The 18,513-nt window shown below is 33.5% G+C and overlaps 1 protein-coding gene across 2 annotated transcripts; it reads left to right on the top strand.

The window, feature by feature from the left end:
- Positions 1-6,312: 6,312 nt before the first annotated feature.
- On the top strand, positions 6,313-18,438 carry LOC133311987 (agamous-like MADS-box protein AGL11). 2 transcript variants are annotated; one of them, XM_061513127.1, is made up of 8 exons: positions 6,313-6,329; positions 12,653-12,835; positions 16,405-16,486; positions 16,785-16,846; positions 16,992-17,091; positions 17,399-17,440; positions 17,614-17,655; positions 18,280-18,438. In XM_061513127.1, the coding sequence occupies exons 2-8, from the start codon at positions 12,654-12,656 to the stop codon at positions 18,436-18,438; spliced, it is 669 nt and encodes a 222-aa protein (XP_061369111.1). In that variant the 5' UTR covers positions 6,313-6,329; position 12,653. The 2 variants fall into 2 exon arrangements, with proteins under 2 accessions (XP_061369111.1, XP_061369110.1); XM_061513126.1 differs by lacking the exons at positions 6,313-6,329; positions 17,399-17,440 and having other exon boundaries at positions 12,654-12,835.
- The last annotated feature ends 75 nt before the right edge of the window (positions 18,439-18,513 follow it).

The raw sequence follows: 18,513 nt of genomic DNA on the forward strand, positions 1-18,513 counted from the left end.
TGCGCCAGTTAGTGAAGAATTCATGGCGCCTAGTGGCGCCATGTTACGAAGAAAGCTTTCTGACTTTTAGTTTGAGCCAGAAGCGCGGCGCGAAGTAGCGTCACACCGGCGCCAACTGGCGCCGGTTTGCGAGAAATTATACCGTGCTATTCTGAGGGTATTTTTGGAAGAAGGAAAAGAGGTTTATAAATATATCCTCTTGACAGAACCCTAGGGATCACATTACATTCAGAAGGAGGCCGACGGCAGAGCTCAGGAGTACTCTTCCACAGATCTTCTTCTTCATCTTCTTCTAGTTGATTTTATGTTCTTATTGAATATTGGATTTTTAACCATGATAATGGTTGGCTAATTTATCTTTTATTGTAGTTAGGGTCACGAGCCCTATGTGAACCCTTGTTACGATGGATTGATTTAGTTTTACTCATTTATATAATTATCTTTGTCTCTACCTTGTGCGTATTTTCTATTTCCTTTATTAGAACTGATCAATCTGATAGTTGAGAATAGTTTGAGGGTTAGAACCCTAGATAGGAATATTGGGGTTTTGATCTTGAAAAGGAGTAGGATAACAATTGGTATGCATGCTAGGAATAGATGTGTATTTAATTGCGGATGCTTAAATTATTGTGTTCATCGCTTAATACCATGAGGAACATTGCAAGGAATTGAGGTTCCAATTGGGGATTAAAGGGTTAACCTTGCAAGGAATTGAGGGTTAACTAATAAATATTCTTAGATAATAATTTATCCGAGTAATTATATGAATAAGTATTGTGAATTAATCCAAAGTAAGAAGTGAGGATCATAAGGTGAGTGCGCTCTAGCTACAATGTTTTTCTCATATTTTTAAAATCAATTCTCATTGTTATTGTTTTATTTCTCTTAAATAAAAATTCAAAAACAAGTCTTTACTTTTATTTCTTATTGTTACTCAAAATCAATTCACAATTTTTCCAAACAACAAACTGAGTTTTCCAACTTAAGGGGACTGGTTATTGTAGTACTTGGTTTACAATCCCTATGGAGACGATACTATACTTACTTTCTATATTACTTGTGCGATCGGTATACTTGCCGTTGAGCATCAAGTTTTTGGCGCCGTTGCCGGGTATTGTTAAATCCAATATTATAAATAACTGTTGATCTTTGAGATTGGATTTTTTATCTTTATTTTATATTGTTTTATCTTATTCTGTGTTCTGCAGGTGCTACTAACATATTTTTCTGAGTTTTATGCGAGGTAGACTTGCTCCTAAAGACTTTGTATTTGATCCTGAAATTACAAGGACTGAGAGGAGATTGAGGAAAGTTGCCAAGCAGTTAATTTGGGAAGATTTCAGTAGAGAACCTGTACAACCAGTACAAGAGATGACGGGTAACAACAATGCAAATAACCCACCTCCACGATAGTTGGACACCATTCTGACTCCGGTGTTCAATAGGCCAAATTCAAGTATACTCAGGCCGACAGTGGAGGCAAACAATTTTGAGCTGAAGCCATCTTTAATTACTTTGGTGGAAAGGGCTCAATTTTCTGGTGCTGAGGAAGAAGACCCTCATGAGTTCATAGATCGATTTCTGATGATTTGTGACACTACTAAGCACAATGGAGTGTCTGCTGATGCTATCAGGCTCCGACTATTCCCTTTTACTGTTAAGGGAAGAGCTCTCAGATGGATAGAAAGGCAACCAGCTAATAGTATCATGACATGGGAAGACTTGTCAACAAAGTTCTTTGCCGAGTTCTTTTCTTTGGAGAAGTACAACCAGCTGGTGAATGAGATCACAAACTTCCGCCAGCTTGAAGGAGAATCGCTTTGTGCAACCTAGAAAAGATTCCAGGAACTTATCCGAAAGTGTCCGCACTATGAGGGAGGTGGCAATTTTCTTTAATGGCATCTCTCCTGAAACAAGATTGGTGATTAATAGTGCAGCTGGAAGTTCTATTTGGCAAAGTACATCTGAACAAGCTATTGACTTGATCAAGAAACTGGCAAGAAATGAGAATGAGAGTTTCCAAGTTCAAGCAAGAAGAGGAGTGGTAAAGCTGAAAAGCAATGAGGCTATGCTTGCCGAACAAAAGTTGTTGTCCAAAAAGTTTGACAGCTTGAATGAGAAGTTTGAGAAATTGCAAGTGTCCAAGGTTCAATCAACTTCTGTGATGTGTGAGTACTGTAGAGAGGCTCACGAGTCTAATGAATGCTAGGGGTGTTCGCTGTTTGGATTGGATCGATTTTGGAAGCAAAATTCATCTGATCCAATCTCTTCGGTTTGATCATGTAATCATCCATTCGGTTTAGTTTTTTTCAAATCCGTTCCAATCCAATCCAATTTTTTTCGGTTTGGATTGGATCGGTTTTCGATTTTTTGAATATCCTAAAATTAGTTTCATGATTATTGTACAAATAACATCTTTTGTATATATTGACTTTGTAAAAAAAATATTGAAATACAAAAATATCAGTAAACAATACTATATAGTTGATGAGACGTGACTAAGTTTTTTCTTGGGTTTAGTTGATGAGTTAATGGGTCTTGAGTTGAGAAATTTTTTGGGCTATGATTGGAGAAAGGACAAGTAGGTTGAGGATAATTAATATAATGGATCGGTTTGGATTGGATCGGTTTTCACCAGCCCATACGAAAACCGATCCAATCCAATTAAAATTTGCGATTTTTTTCGGTTTTTGATTTTTCGATTTTCAATTTATTCGGTTATCGATTTTTCGGTTCGATTTTCGCGGTTTGAATCGGTTGGGATCGGTTGATGAACACCCCTAATGAATGCCCTACTCTAATGAGTGATAATCCACAGCAGTTGCAAGTAAATGGGGTTTAGTATGAGCAGAAGCCCCAACAAAATTTTCCAAGAAATCAGAATTTTCCTGGCGGAAGTAATTTTCAGAGAAGAGGTCAAGGAGGTGGTCTTGATTATAGTTCCAATAACTATCTGCAACCTCCTCCTATTCCACAGAAGGAACCTTCCGATTTGGAGAAGTTAATTGGACAAATGGCTCAACATTCTAATGCTTTCATGGAGGAGACTAGAGCCAATACCAAAAATACAAATGCTTTCATGGAGGAGACGAGAGCTAATACCAAAAACATGAATACTTCCACCAGAAATTTGGAGACTCAGATTGGCCAACTGGCTAAGCAAATCACCGATAGAACTCCAGGTACCTTCCCTAGTAACACAGTTACTAATCCAAGGGAAGATTGTATGGCCATCACAATGAGAAGTGGTAAAGTACTTCCATCTCCTGAAGTTGAAAAGAAGCAAGATACTGCAGGTGAGCTCGAAAAAGAAAAAGAAATTGAAAAACCTGTCGAAGTGGAGAAGCCAGTTGAAAAGAAGAGATTTAAGTTGAAACCTGAATATGTGCGAGCCATGGCACCTTATCCTGAAAGATTCAAGAAGGATGCTCAGAAGCAACAGTATGGCAGATTTCTTGATATCTTCAAGAAGTGCATATAAATATCCCTTTTGCTGAAGCCTTGGCTAGCATGCCAAATTATGCCAAGTTCATGAAGGACTTGTTATCAAGAAAACATAAGCTGCAGGAATACCAGACAGTAACACTCACTGAGGAGTGTAGTGCCATCATACAGAAGAAATTTCCACCTAAACTCAGTGATCCAGGGAGTTTCAAAATTCCTATTGAAATTGGGGACACAAAAATTGGCAGAGCATTATGCGATCTTGGCGCTAGCATTAATTTGATGCCCCTTTCTGTTTGTAAATCCTTGGGGATCACCGAGTTGAAGCCTACTTTGGCATCTCTTCAACTTGCTGATAAGTCTTTGAAGAAGCCTAGTGGTATTATTGAAGATGTTCTTGTGAAGGTGGACAAGTTCATTTTTCCTGCTGATTTTGTAGTGTTGGACATGGGAGGGGGAGCTGAGATGCCTCTTTTGCTGGGTAGACCTTTCTTGGCCACTGCTCGGGCCATGATTGATGTTGAAAATGGAAATCTTGAGTTAAGGATGAATGATGAGACAATTACCATCAACGTCTTTGACTCTATGAAACAATCTTCTGACAAAGGCGATTGTTTTAAACTTGATGTTTTAGAGCAAGTGGGGAAAGAAGATGGTGCCCCAAAAATAGAGTTGAAGGAGCTTCCTGAAACTCTTCAATATACCTTCTTGGGTAATAAGGAGGCAGTGATTGAAGTACTGAAGGAACATGAGATTGCCATAAGGTGGTCTACTTCATATTTGAAAGATAAAGATCCCTCTTCCCGTACCCACAAAATTCTCAATGAAGATGATGACAAACATGGGAGAAAACCCCAAGGGAGGCGTCATCCTATACAGAAGAAGGTACTGAGAAAGGAAGTGGTGAAATTCTTTGATACGAGTTGGAAGAGACACCGGGAGCTGAAGTTTGACAAGAGACACCGAGACTCCATCTCTCAGAAAAACCAAAGCTTCAAAGAGTTCTTAACATGGCTTCATGGTTTGGAACAAATTTGGGAATGGTGGTCTCATACACCAAGGCATCCAGTACCACCGGATCTTCCATTTGCTGAGTCATCCCATGCTGCTGAGGGGGATGACGTGGAGGCTTGATAATATCTCCTTGCTGACGGAGATTTTGTATATTAGTTTATTTTTCTGTTTCGTATTTTTTTTTAGTTACTTTGTGTTGGTATATCTCTCTCTGATGTTTTAACGTGCGCATTATAGTTTATTCTATATGCCACTATTTGTTTCATTGTGCAGGTTTCTCTTCTTTCTCGTGGTTTAATGATTGCTGAGGACAACAATTCTCTAAATCTGGGAATGGTAGGCTTGCACCTGAGAACTGCAATTCTTCTGTCAGGGGAGATACTCTAACTCTTTTAGTTTTCTTAGTTATTTTTATAGTTATTTTGTGTGCTATATAAAAAAAAATTTGAAAATGTTTTCTGAGCAAGTCTCAGGTTTAGATATGCTTTCCCTAGTTAACTTGCCTGATTCATCCTAGAAAATATGTTTTGTATGAACTTCTGGCATGATATTGTATGGGCATGAGTAGATTTCATGATTGCTTGTTTGCCTGAATTTTGTGCTTGAATAATTAATGATGCATGATGTTTCTTTTGGAAGTTTAGCTTGACATCATAGCTGGTGAGGTTTTGTGCTTAAACACTTATTTTATTCTGAGAGACCTCATTGTGATAGCATTCTAGAACTTGCTCTGTTTCTCTGAGATGCATGCATTGATTGAAATGATTAAGGCAATTTTATTCTGTTAGCCATGGCTAGATAGCCCACCTGCTTGATTTCTCCATTGTTAACCCCTTTGAACCTGAGCCTTTTTGTTCATAATTCATGATTGATGGTTTAGCCTATATTCATATAACTTACCTTGATTGAGATTGAATTACTGATGTGTTGGAAATAAAACAAAGAAATTGAGGTAAGCTCCACAAAGGTCAATTAATTAGGGGAGATACAAATTTCATCTGTGCCCTTAAAACAAAGGGAGAAAAAGGAAAAAGCAAGAGAAAAAGAAAAAAATGGGTGAATGTAAAGAAAAGGTGGCTGAAAGGAATTAATTCCTGAAATTCTGTGGGAATGTTAATGGAGAAAAATCATTGAGTTGAATGTGTTAAAAATGAAATAATATCAGTTTTTCAATCTCATTGTTGTTTGAGCTACTTTCCATATATTCCTACCCATTAACTCGACCAAGTTACAACCTGTGAAGTCCTTTTGATCAATTGATGCATATGTTAATGTTCCTCATCTTTAGGAACTTGAGAATATGATCAAGTTTATGATAGTGTTATTGTTGTGGTGGATTGAGTGATTGTTACTCCCCCAAACACTTGAGTGCTGAGCGTTATATGTTTATCTTGGTAAGGGGTGTTCAAGCTAGATTCTGACAATTTTCATGAGAATAGAAGGCATTGTTAGGAGTTCTTTGCATTGATTCAGTCATGCTTAACATAGTGATCTATTGATTGTCTGTGTGATGTTATGTTGGATTAATTAATTATTTCCGGGATTGAGTCTTGTACATTGCTGAGGACAACAACGTTTAAATCTGGGAATGATTTGATGTGCCTCTGGCAAGTGTGGTTTTTCTGTGTTAAAATTGATAAAGATTGAGTCATAAGAGAGCAATTTAAATACATATTTTCTATTTATATTGATTCTTTCTATGTCAATAATATTCACCTTTTGGTTGTATTTTTACAGGTAAAAGGAGTGAAAATTACAAATTATAAAAAGCCTGTTAACGCGACTCCACACACAGGAAAGTTCCATGTTGCATCATGTCGCATAGGCCAAAGTCCAGAGAAATGGCGCAACTTGGCGCCACAGTGGCGCAAGTTAGCGCCATGTTGCATAGTACAAATGCCAGAGAATTGGCGCTAGTTGGCGCCAGAATGGCGCACACTAGCGCCACCATGCCAACCAGCGCCCAAGTGACGCAAAGTGGCGCCACACTTTGATGAAGAGATTGAAATAGCGCCAACAAGCGCCCAACCAAGAAGAAATCATGGCGCCAAAGGGCGCCCAAAGTCCAAGCATCATGGCGCCATGTAGCGCCCAAAAACATGAAGAAAGTGGCGCCACCCTTGATGCCATCTTGCGCCAGTTAGTGAAGAATTCATGGCGCCAACTGGCTCCATGTTACGAAGAAAGCTTTCCGACTTTTAGTTTGAGACAGAAGCGTGGCGCGAAGTAGCGTCACACCAGCGCCAACTGGCGCCGGTTTGCGAGAAATTATACCGTGCTATTCCGAGGGTATTTTTGAAAGAAGGAAAAGAGGTTTATAAATATATCCTCTTGACAGAACCCTAGGGATCACATTACATTCAGAAGGAGGCTGACGGTAGAGCTCAGGAGGACTCTTCCACAGATCTTCTTCTTCATCTTCTTCTAGTTGATTTTATGTTCTTATTGAATATTGGATTTTTAGCCATGATAATGGTTGGCTAATTTATCTTTTATTGTAGTTAGGGTCACGAGCCCTATGTGAACCCTTGTTACGATAGATTGATTTAGTTTTACTCATTTATATAATTATCTTTGTCTCTACCTTGTGCGTATTTTCTATTTCCTTTATTAGAACTGATCAATCTGATAGTTGAGAATAGTTTGAGGGTTAGAACCCTAGATAGGAATATTGGGGTTTTGATCTTGAAAGAGGGTAGGATAACAATTGGTATGCATGCTAGGAATAAATATGTATTTAATTGCGGATGCTTAAATTATTGTGTTCATCGCTTAATACCATGAGGAACATTGCAAGCAATTGGGGATTAAAGGGTTAACCTTGCAAGGAATTGAGGGTTAACTAATAAATATTCTTATATAATAATTTATCCGAGTAATTATATGAATAAGTATTGTGAATCAATCCAAAGTAAGAAGTGGGGATCATAAGGTGAGTGCTCTAGCTACAATATTTTTCTCATATTTTTAAAATCAATTCTCATTGTTATTGTTTTATTTCTCTTAAATAAAAATTCAAAAACAAGTCTTTACTTTTATTTCTTATCGTTACTCAAAATCAATTCACAATTTTTCCAAACAACAAACCGAGTTTTCCAACTTAAGGGGAAAGGTTATTGTAGTACTTGGTTTACAATCCCTGTGGAGACGATACTCTACTTACTTTCTATATTACTTGTGCGATTGGTATACTTGCCGTTGAGCATCAGATTGCATATGAAGGCATAAGGGGTTTGAGCAACAGGATAGTCTCATGGTTATGATGCAGAGGCTAATGGAAAAAATGAATAAGCTTATGCGAAGACTCAGCCTCCGTCTCAGGTAGGGGTGTTCGCGGTCTGGATTGGATCAGTTTTGGAAGCAAAAATCATCTGATCCAATACCTTCGGTTTGATCATATAATCATCCATTCGGTTTGGATTTTTTTTCAAATCGGATCCAATCCAATTCAATTTTTTTCGGTTTGGATTGGATCAGTTTTCGATTTTTTGAAAATCCTAAAATTTGTTTCATGATTATTGTGCAAATTACATCTTTTGTATATATTGGCTTTGTAAATTATTATTTTTTCAAATACAAAAGCATCAGTAAATGATAATATAGTTTTTTTTTTTTGCAATGAGATATGAAACTCTACACAGATGAAATTTTGTTGATGAGATGTGATTAGGTTTTTTCTTGGGTATAGTTGATGGGTTAACATGTCTTGGGTTTAGAAATTTTTGGACTATGATTGGGAAAAAGTCCAAGTAGGTAGAGGAAAATTAATATATTGGATCGGTTTTCATCAACCCATCCGAAAACCGATCCAATCCAATTAAAATTTGCGGGGTTTTTTTCGGTTTTTGATTTTTCGGTTTTCGGTTTATTCGGTTATCGATTTTTCGGTTCGGTCACCGCGGTTTGAATCGGTTTGGATCGGTTAATGAACACCCCTAGTCTCAGGACCTAGGCGTGACCATGATTATGAAGATCATCCACCAGCATGACTTTTGAATCTTTATTGGATGTATATGAAATGGACTATTGTAGATAGACTCTTTTCATTAGTACATAACAGGGACTTTCGTATGAGTATGTCCATTTTGATTAGTATATGACTTGGGCATTTACAGATATAGGACATTTTTCATTAGTATATGACAGAGACTTTTTGTACACATAATTATATTAAGTTCATATGATTTTGATATATTATTTACTTTCATTATATTTGTTTATCAGGTGCAAAACATAAATTGGTATTAATTTTGTAGAGAAAAATTAAAAAAAAAATCGACGGAAGAACAATTTCATCGAAAATTGAGGCAATAGTTTTTTTACGGAATTTCATTCGTTTTTTGGTTCAAATTTTCGACGGAATTTGTTTTTCGTAAAAAATTGTTACAAGATTTTTCGACGAAATTTCATTTATTTTCCATCGAAAATTAATACAAGAGTTTTCGACGGAATTTCATTCATTTTTCGTCGAAAATTTTTGACGAAATTTATTTTCTGTCGAAAATTATTTCAAGAATTTTCGACGGAATTTCATTCAATTTCCGTCAAAAATTTTCGACGGAATTTCATTTATTTTTCGTTGAAATTTTTCTACAGAATCTCTAATTCCGTCGAAAAAATTGTTACCAACGAAGAGATATTCCACGGCTTCATTTCCGTCGAAAATTCCGTCGAAAACTTCATTTTCGACGGAATTTTTCCGTCGAAAAAAATGCATTTTAGTAGTGGCACGAATGTAAATTACTAAATTACTCCAATTAAGTTTTAGTGGCACCAATAAAAGTACAACATTTTTGTTTTACTCTGCTATAATAATATCATTAAGAAGATGTAGCAATTTTTTTATCATATATAAATCAACCCTTTTATAACAGAACATTATATTTGGCCCATAAGAAGCGTATACCAAAACAACAGGGGAAAAAAAACATATCTTATATATATATAAAGGGCAGTATTATTTGCTTACCACATTTTATGAACATCTTTTACATTTTTGTAATTTAAAAAGCAAAAGCAGAGAAATAATACTTTGAAATATGTGTGTGTGTTTTTTTTTTGGTTTTGTTATTTATAAAGGAAGTGCTGTAAAAATAATCTAACGATGATAATATGCAAGTAACATTATTGTGTGCATAACTATAACATTATATAACTAAATCGTCACTTACTGTCTCCGTTAACAAGACAGGATAAAATCTAATGAACCAATCCTAATCCTGTTGTTTGTTGTTGATTTTTTATTATTATTTCCTTTTTGTTGTGAGTATTCAGCGTTGTGCATGATACGTGGAAAGCACCAAAAGTCCAATCAGAACCCTAACATCAACTTGCAGTTTAACGAATGTTGTTGAAGCTTTTTGAAAAAAAATGTTTTATGCTTTTTTTTCCCCCAAAACTATCATTTTTTACCTTATAAGAAAAGCATTAAACTCATTTGTTCAAGTTTTAAAAAAATATTTTTATGATATACTTTTTTGGAGATATTTTTCAGAACTTACTATTTTTAACTTCTCAAAAAAATCTAAAATAATATTTTAATAAAACTCATTTAATTATTATAAAGAAATTTAAATATATTTTTCAACAAACGGCTCCTAGCTAGATGTAGCTTCCCAGATATTGTGGTTCTCCTTTGTTGGGTGTCTTGTGTCTATTCAAAGTTCAAAGCTCAAACTAATTAATTCATAGATCCATTTTATATGAATGGTCCGAATTTTGGCACCAACAGCAATTAATGAGACTGAAAATGATAGATTCTCTACAGGGGCATGTTAGTCATCAAAAATTGAAAACCTTTTTGGTAGAATTTATATATGTACAAAAAAAAAAAGTAGGAAATTTTATGGGCTTTTTGACCCTTTTGCCTCTTATTAATTAATTAATAACCAATTTGTCCCTCCCCCAGAACTATCCACCATCCTACCCTCATTTAGTCGAGCAACTTGCACTTTTAATCGACTAAATGGTCAAAATTCAGAAAACATAAATCACGAGATTTAGTCGACTACATCCTCACCTTGATCGACTACATTTCGAGCCTTGTGAACCAATGATGGTGCAATCGGACCTTCAAGGGGATGGGATTCGGACTTGGTTGAAGAGAGGGGTTCTTGGAGCCTTCTTAATCGACTAGGGTTTGAAAATAACCCCCTTTGCGAAATGGGATTTTTTTTTTTAAAAAATCGGATCTGCGACTTTTAATCGACTAAATAATGTCCTTAGTCGATTAAAAGTGCTCGAAATGTAATCGATCAAGGTGAGGATGTAGTCGACTAAATCTCGTGATTCATGTTTTCTGAATTTTGACCATTTAGTCGATTAAAAGTGCAAGTTGCTCGACTAAATGGGGGCAGGATGGTGGATAGTTTTGGGGAGGAACAAATTGGTTATTAATTAATTAATGAGGGGCAAAAGGGTAAAAAAAAAACCAAATTTTATGAACGAACACGATCACTTTCGAAATGTTAACTTTTTTTTTGGAGCAAAAAGCGAAATATTATAACTTTTCTCTCACGTAATGTACCAAAGAATCAAATAAATGTCCTTGTTAAGACGTGCAATTCACTTTTATTACACCACGGAATACATATACATATCAACTGAGAATATCCTCTCTCGTATTAAATTTTTACATAAATTAATTATGTGAATTTTTTTGTGTCTATTTATTTATTTATTAATGATAATTAGACCGTATCTATTTAATTGTAAAGAACTATTTCAACTTAAAATCTTAAGGCGTTGAATGAGAATCTTTTTTAATAATTTATACTATTCTCTAACATTAATGAATGTGAAAAGAGGGATAGATAAAAGCCCAGCACAATTGGTAGATAGCTGAGTTCTTTAAACATGTTGACGGGGGTTCGATCCTTGGCCGTGCGTATGGAAAAGACTTTATTGGAGAGGTTTACCCACTTAATGTAATCTACTCTCATATTCTCTAATATCACATACAGTTAGGAAAATTGAAAAATCTAAAAGCAAATCAAGAGTTTCTATTTATGGTGGTAATTTGCACCTGGAAAGATGCATTGTTTAGATAAAACTTCTACGTCGAGTATTTGCTTTAGGCAAAAAACCATTCGAGCTTAGCTGGTACTTTTTCCTTGTTGAGAACCTCTCTATTTCATGCACCCATTTCAAAGTTACACAAAGAAAGAAAGGGCTATAAATAGGAGTGATAGAAGTGGAACAAAGTCTATAGTGCACTTCCTTTTCTTTGGGATTAGGAATTTTTCCGAAAGCTGAAGTAGCCGGAGTGATCATACCCTCAGCCAGGTCTGTTCTCTATAGTTCCCTTCTTCTTCTTTTTTAATCTTTTTTCTTATGTTATGTTACTTCATATAACCAACCCCCTTATGAAATTAAGCATAAACTCATAACCTCATATTTTCCTATACTTCATTTTTTTTTTTTTTTTTACCTTGCTCCGCGTGAGATTTTTTTTCCATTTCTTTCTCCAACTCTTTTTCTCATCAATGAACTGTTTTTCCTTGAAAAGTGTTATAGTTCTCTTTCCTTTCCCAAGACTTCTGGTCTCCTTGACTTTCCAAAATTTTCTGTACCAAAAGAGAATGGAAAGAACAAAAAAACAGACTTAAATTTATGTAAAAGTAAAAGGATTTCATGAGTCTGATCATTCTTATGCTTAGACTTTCATATTTTTGTGTTAAAGCAAAAGGGTCTTTGATCTTCTCTCTTAAGAATTCAAACGATAAACTTCACCAGGGTTTCTGGCCCTAAGAAAAAAAAAAAAGAGGAGCTTCAAAAGCACTGACACAAACATACACTGATCATATATAAAAGCTGATAAAAAAGAGTATTATATACTGTGTTTTTTCATAAAAGGGGCTAGTGCATCTTCTCCAAATCTTGTTCATTTTCTTAGATCTTGCTCTTAATTTTCATCTGAAACTTAAAAGAACATATGTTCCATTACCCTAGCTAGTTACATGGCTATTTATGAAGTATGCACAGAACCTTCTCATATCTCATATCGTTCGTGAACTTTCCTTTGAAGTTTGAACTTTCCAACCTAATAAGAAGCTCGATTTGATTAGATCTAGCTTTGTAGGATCTCTATTGTTCTGGTTTGTTTTTCTATGATCTCTCTTATATATGTAATTTATTTCCCTTTATTTATTTATTTATTATTATTATTTTATTTTATTTTGACAAGGAGTTCAAGAATGGGGAGGGGAAAGATTGAAATCAAAAGGATTGAGAACACAACTAATCGCCAAGTCACATTCTGCAAGCGAAGAAATGGGCTTCTCAAGAAAGCTTATGAGCTTTCTGTGCTGTGTGATGCAGAAGTGGCACTCATTGTCTTCTCAAGCCGTGGCAGACTCTATGAGTATTCAAACAACAAGTAAGTTACTTTCTACTCTTCATGTCAATTATTTTCTTCATTTGGGTGTCAAAAAAAAATTATGAATCAACCATAAATTAATATATAACTAATCCTCACTCATACTAACTCTCTTTCTGATTCACCTCAGCAAATGTTTCATGATAAATTCTTCTTCTGTTTTGCATGAGCTTGACTATACTAATTGAAACTACAGAAACTTATTATCTTTTATAAAATGGTTCATTAATGATTACTTTAATACAATAAGTTACCATTAATTGTTGGTCAGTCTGAGTAGATCTATAAAAAAAATTGGGCAATTGATTTTAGGACACCCTATATAACATTTATCAAAAGGGAACTAAATTAATGTTCTATCTTCCATAATTGGAAGCAATGATCACTTGGTTTGCAAAGCAACTAAGAGCTTTTCTAACTAGTGGCTATGGTTAAACAGTATTTAATATTTATTTTCTTACTATTTTTTAATTACTTTTAAAAATATTAATTTTTTTTATGTTTTTTAGATATTAAATACTTTTATGTTACATTTCATAATTTCTAATTTAGTTTCTTAACCAGGGCATTAAAAGAACTCATTAGTTAATCACAAGAACTTAAACTTAGCTTAGTCTTTAGTGTTATAATTGGAAGCTTATAATTTTTAAATCTTATTCCACCTGCCTTTTGTGTTCATTTTGAGGCAATACTTCTTCCTAACCCTATTTCTATTTTACTGAATCAAATTATTTAGTAACCCGAGAAATGACTATTTTTGGTTAATGTTACTGGTGCTTCTTGGTTAGTTATTACCTTCTACTTAATTTGTTGTTGAGGTGATAAGTAAATCAATGCCAAATAGAAGAGAAATTATAAATGAGGATATAAGGGATCTATTCTAAATAAATGTTTAATTAAGTTCAATTGTTAGATTGCTTTTCTTTCATATTAGGAAAAATTATTGAATTGTTCCTTTGGCAAAGCCTTAATTCAAATCATTCATTTTACTCCAAATGTTAAGCTTATGGTTAAGACATTTTTTTAGTAGAATAGTTAAGACATATTTTATGTTTGGATAAGCTTATTTTATGTTTTAAATAATTTAAAACTAAACTTTTACTAACTTTTTTTAAAAAGGCAAGTATTTTCTCAATTTTAATCAAAATTAAACATGCCTATAGTCTAAAGCAACAAATACGCCATTAAAAGCTTTCATTATAATTGGATCACAAAGTCAACCCACCACAATATAGTATTTTTTTTTTTTAATGTTTGAAATAATAGAATGGGGGATATTTGTATTCATAATTTAATGATAAGGTTGACCTTCAGCTTCAGTCATTGTAACTAAAAACTCAGGTCTTGTAACGAGAATGCATACCTATGCAGTTATTATATATATGTTTCATTTTCCTCACGTACTTATGTGCTATATCAGAACTTGTCTTTTCTGCTTCCACTTTCACACTTGTGTTCATGTTGAAGTGACAGAGAGTGATGATTTCAATTGTACCCCTAGTTTTGGTTTTGGTTCTCTTTAAAAGTTTTTACCTTTTCCCTTTACACGGTTTTGCAAGAAAACGGTGAAACACTGCAGTTTGTAGGATTTCCAATCACAATGTTTAAAACTTATATACTACACAGAGTACGGTCAATATTTAATCATGGAACACATATTTCAAAAGACTACTATACTATACTACACTAACATTTTATGTTTCATCATATTAATATGGAGCGAATTTCTATGCAACTAAGGTTCCACTCTGCACTAGTACTTGGTTCTGGTAAGTGGTAATCTAGAACACCATGACTATTTATATCCAATAAATAAAAAGCTGTTGATTCTTGATTATTTGTCTCTCCCCAATATATCATAAACATTAAACTTTTTATTTTAAATCTAATTGAAATTTAACTATCAACCACCAAACACGTGGATCAATTGCTAAGTGGTTGTTCCAGCTTAATCAATTGTCTTGAGTTCGAGCTTTTCCCAGCTCTCGGATTAGTCAATTAATCAATGAATCGGTGAAGAAATCTTAAAAAGAAAAAAATATTTAACTATCAATGATGATGATCATGACCATGTCTGTGATCATTATATAGAAGTACACTAACTTTGACTGACCCTACTGAGCTGGTTAACAAAATTGTAAGAGACAAATGAGTTTTGTATCACTGAGTCAGCTCCAATAAGTTGCAGCCAAAGGGAACTATGCTTTCTCTGCATTCATGTCAATGGCTACTTCTATTTCTTTCCTTTTTGAGTGATAAGATTTATGAGAATCTGTGCATCTTTATAGAGAAAAAAGTGATCATATAAAAGTCTTGGCCAATAAATCACTTCTGGCCAATCTCATTTCTTGTTCAAACATCTCTGAAATCCAATTTTGCTTGCTCAAATTTCTTTGCCCTCTTTAGTGAAAAGAAAACATTTCTCTCTTCTCTTATATTGGAAATCTCTCTTATCCTTTCACTTACTATATCTTTTACCTTTTAGTCTTAGCCTCAGGTTCAGTTCTAAATGGAAGAAAAGAAAAAGCTAGTTTCCATAAGACGTGCAAAAAATAAAAAATAAAATAAGGACTTGGTGGATAATCTTTGTATATGGTTCATGCTTACATTCATAGATTCCGTTGAAAGATATCATAGAACTTAATGATTATATGTTATAGCAGTTATAGTTACAAGTTAAGGTCCTGATTTATAATTATTAAATTAAAATTGTGAAGAAAACATGCATTGGTAGAAGGACATGCCACCTAGGTTTGTAGGGCTTTTATACATCTTCCAAAGAATTGCATGCACGATTATAAGTTTAATTACTTTGGTTATTACATGCTTTATTCGGTGATTTTGTTATTTATCCTTCTAATATTAAAATGTTATATTAACATAACGATGCTTTTCTAAAATATAAAATTATTTAAGGTAGCTAAATTGTTTACCACTACTTGTCACTTGTTATAAAATTTAAAATTTAAAATTATTATTATTATTATTATTATTATTATTATTATTATTATTATTTATTGTAGGGCTTTTGTTATGACTTTTAAAACTTACAAATTTAAGACTTAGATATGTTTTCTTGAGACTTGTGTATGTTTATTTCATATTTATTTTATATCTTAAGGTTTGTGTATGTTTGTTTGAGACTTATATTATGTTCATCAAGAGACTCTGGTTACTTTAGCTAACACTTATATGCATATTGTTTTTGGGTATTTTTAGACCGGGCAACCAACTCGACCTGCTCATGAATGGGTTAATTAGGTTAAACCCATAAACTTAACTTATATTAAAAAAATTCATATGCTAAATAAGTGTTAGCTTATCTAGTGTACACCCTTAACCTTTAACATATATGCAAATCTCTTGTGACCTAGTCCCACATAAAGAAAGAAAACGAATGTACTTGAAAAATTTATTTCTCTTATTTCATTAAAAGAAATAATGATATATATAAGAATACTATAATTGAAGTGGTATACAAATAACATTGTGAACAATGTACAAATAACATTAGAATATATGTAACCATAATGATTCCTTCGTATTTTTTTTTTCCTTTATGGCTACAGCATAAGGTCAACTATTGAGAGGTACAAAAAGGCATGTTCAGATCATTCAAGTACGAGCACTACCACTGAAATTAATGCTCAGGTAATTTGTCTACATGAATGGCCATATATAATTTCATTTAGCTATAAACAGGTTAAACTAAAAATTCAAATCTTGGTTCAACAAAATCATTATTCACTAACTTCAACAAATTATAATTAGTGATAAAATGTAATCAGGTTAACAAAATTACAAGATATTAACTTGGACCTAGTTTGAATATGGTTCAGTTTTATGCTTATTGTGTGTTGCACATTTATGTTAATCTATCTACTGTATAATTATCATATACATGTATTCTCTTCTGCATCATTTTAAAACTATATATGAATAATGACAGTATTATCAACAAGAATCTGCAAAGCTGCGACAGCAAATACAGATGCTGCAAAATTCTAACAGGTGATCTGTTATTATCATTGTTTCTCTTAAAGCTTCTAATTAAACAAAACATTGTAATGGATATATATGATATGATGATTGTTTTTACCTTTTAAGTTTCAAAGATGCAACTTGGTCATTTATTTCTCCCTAGTGCCTTTTGTAGGCACCTGATGGGCGATGCCTTAAGCACACTGACTGTGAAGGAACTTAAGCAGTTGGAGAATAGACTTGAAAGAGGAATAACTAGAATCAGATCTAAGAAAGTAAGAGTGCAATATCATGTGATTGATGTGCTAATTTACATTACTTAAATGTGACATTAATATTAAATCCATTAGCATCTCTGAAAATAAAGCTAATTAATTCTACCTTTTAATTGAGAAATTTACTCTAGCAAAATAGTTCCTTTCATGCATCATGCACTGTGATAATTATGTATCATATTCAAATGTCTCATTCAGATATGATTATATATAATTAAGAATAAATCATTATAACATGATTAAATCTTTGACCCCATATTTGCTAATAATCATCTTATTACTTTTTTTGCCTTTCTAACTGCAACAGCATGAGATGCTACTGGCAGAAATTGAATACTTTCAGAAAAGGGTAATTCACAACTTGAATTAATTCTTCTAGCTTTATTTTCCATTTCTTTCATCTTTATTGTTATTCTGTGGCTATCTTAATTTGATCTCTCTCTCTCTCTCCCACCAAAATTCTTTGTTATTATCGTTAATTAATCTATTGGCAACTGATAACCTGCTTTATTGGCTGGCTAGGAAATTGAACTGGAAAATGAAAATCTTTGCCTTCGGACTAAGGTATGTTGATAGCAAATTACTTCTTTTCTTCTACAACCTGAGTTAAAGTATAATTAATACTCAAACTAAATAGGGTATTATTTTTAGTAATTTCGTTTAAAATATGAACAATGTTCATTATTTTGGTAAGTATGAATCAACAGCTTTAAGGTTTTGTTTAATATGGCAACACCCAAATTGTGAGAATTTGTCACTTATGCTATCAAAATTATAATTACACAAAAAAAATTATAAATCAAAATTTCCTCGGTAGAAATTGAAATAGGAAGAATTGCTTTAGTATAATTTTAATACTTGTCAAAAAATTATATACAACTCCTTGATGTGAATTTTTATAAAGATTGTCATCTTCCCTACACCTGCTAGTCAGGGTTTCAAGGGGAATGTATTATTTGATTTCAATTTTATATGACCAAGAGAATAGCCTATAGTAGCACCTCAATTTCACAAAAAAATAAAAATAAAAATGCCTTTGGAGATTAATATTCTTGCTTGCTTGCACAAAATTTACTTTTTGCGTCCTTTAATCCATTCTCTTTATTCTTTTCATTTTTGGTAATAATCAATAGATGCATTTTTTTATTTTAATTACAATGCTCTTAATTACTACTTCCAAATTTTCAGATAACTGATGTTGAGAGGATTCAGCAAGTAAACATGGTTTCTGGACAAGAACTGAATGCCATCCAGGCATTAGCTTCCCGTAATTTCTTCAATCCAAACATGATGGAAGGTGGAACTGCCTACCCTCAGCCAGATAAGAAGATTCTCCATCTTGGGTAAGTCATTTCTAGTTTCACTTTCTTAATTTTATTTTCGTATGTCATTTTGCATCTCAATATATTCATTTTTTTTCCA

This window comes from Gastrolobium bilobum, unplaced genomic scaffold (assembly GCF_033153095.1).
Source record: "Gastrolobium bilobum isolate Gb01-03AN ecotype WA unplaced genomic scaffold, APGP_CSIRO_Gbil_v1 utg26293, whole genome shotgun sequence".
NCBI classification, from domain to species: Eukaryota; Viridiplantae; Streptophyta; class Magnoliopsida; order Fabales; family Fabaceae; genus Gastrolobium; species Gastrolobium bilobum.

Coding starts and splice junctions, on each gene's coding strand:
- LOC133311987 (XM_061513127.1), top strand. CDS start 12,654: ATGGGGAGGGGAAAGATTGAAATCAAAAGGATTGAGAACACAACTAAT. Junction 12,836..16,404: donor TATGAGTATTCAAACAACAA/GTAAGTTACTTT, acceptor TTATGGCTACAG/CATAAGGTCAACTATTGAGA. Junction 16,847..16,991: donor ATGCTGCAAAATTCTAACAG/GTGATCTGTTAT, acceptor TGCCTTTTGTAG/GCACCTGATGGGCGATGCCT.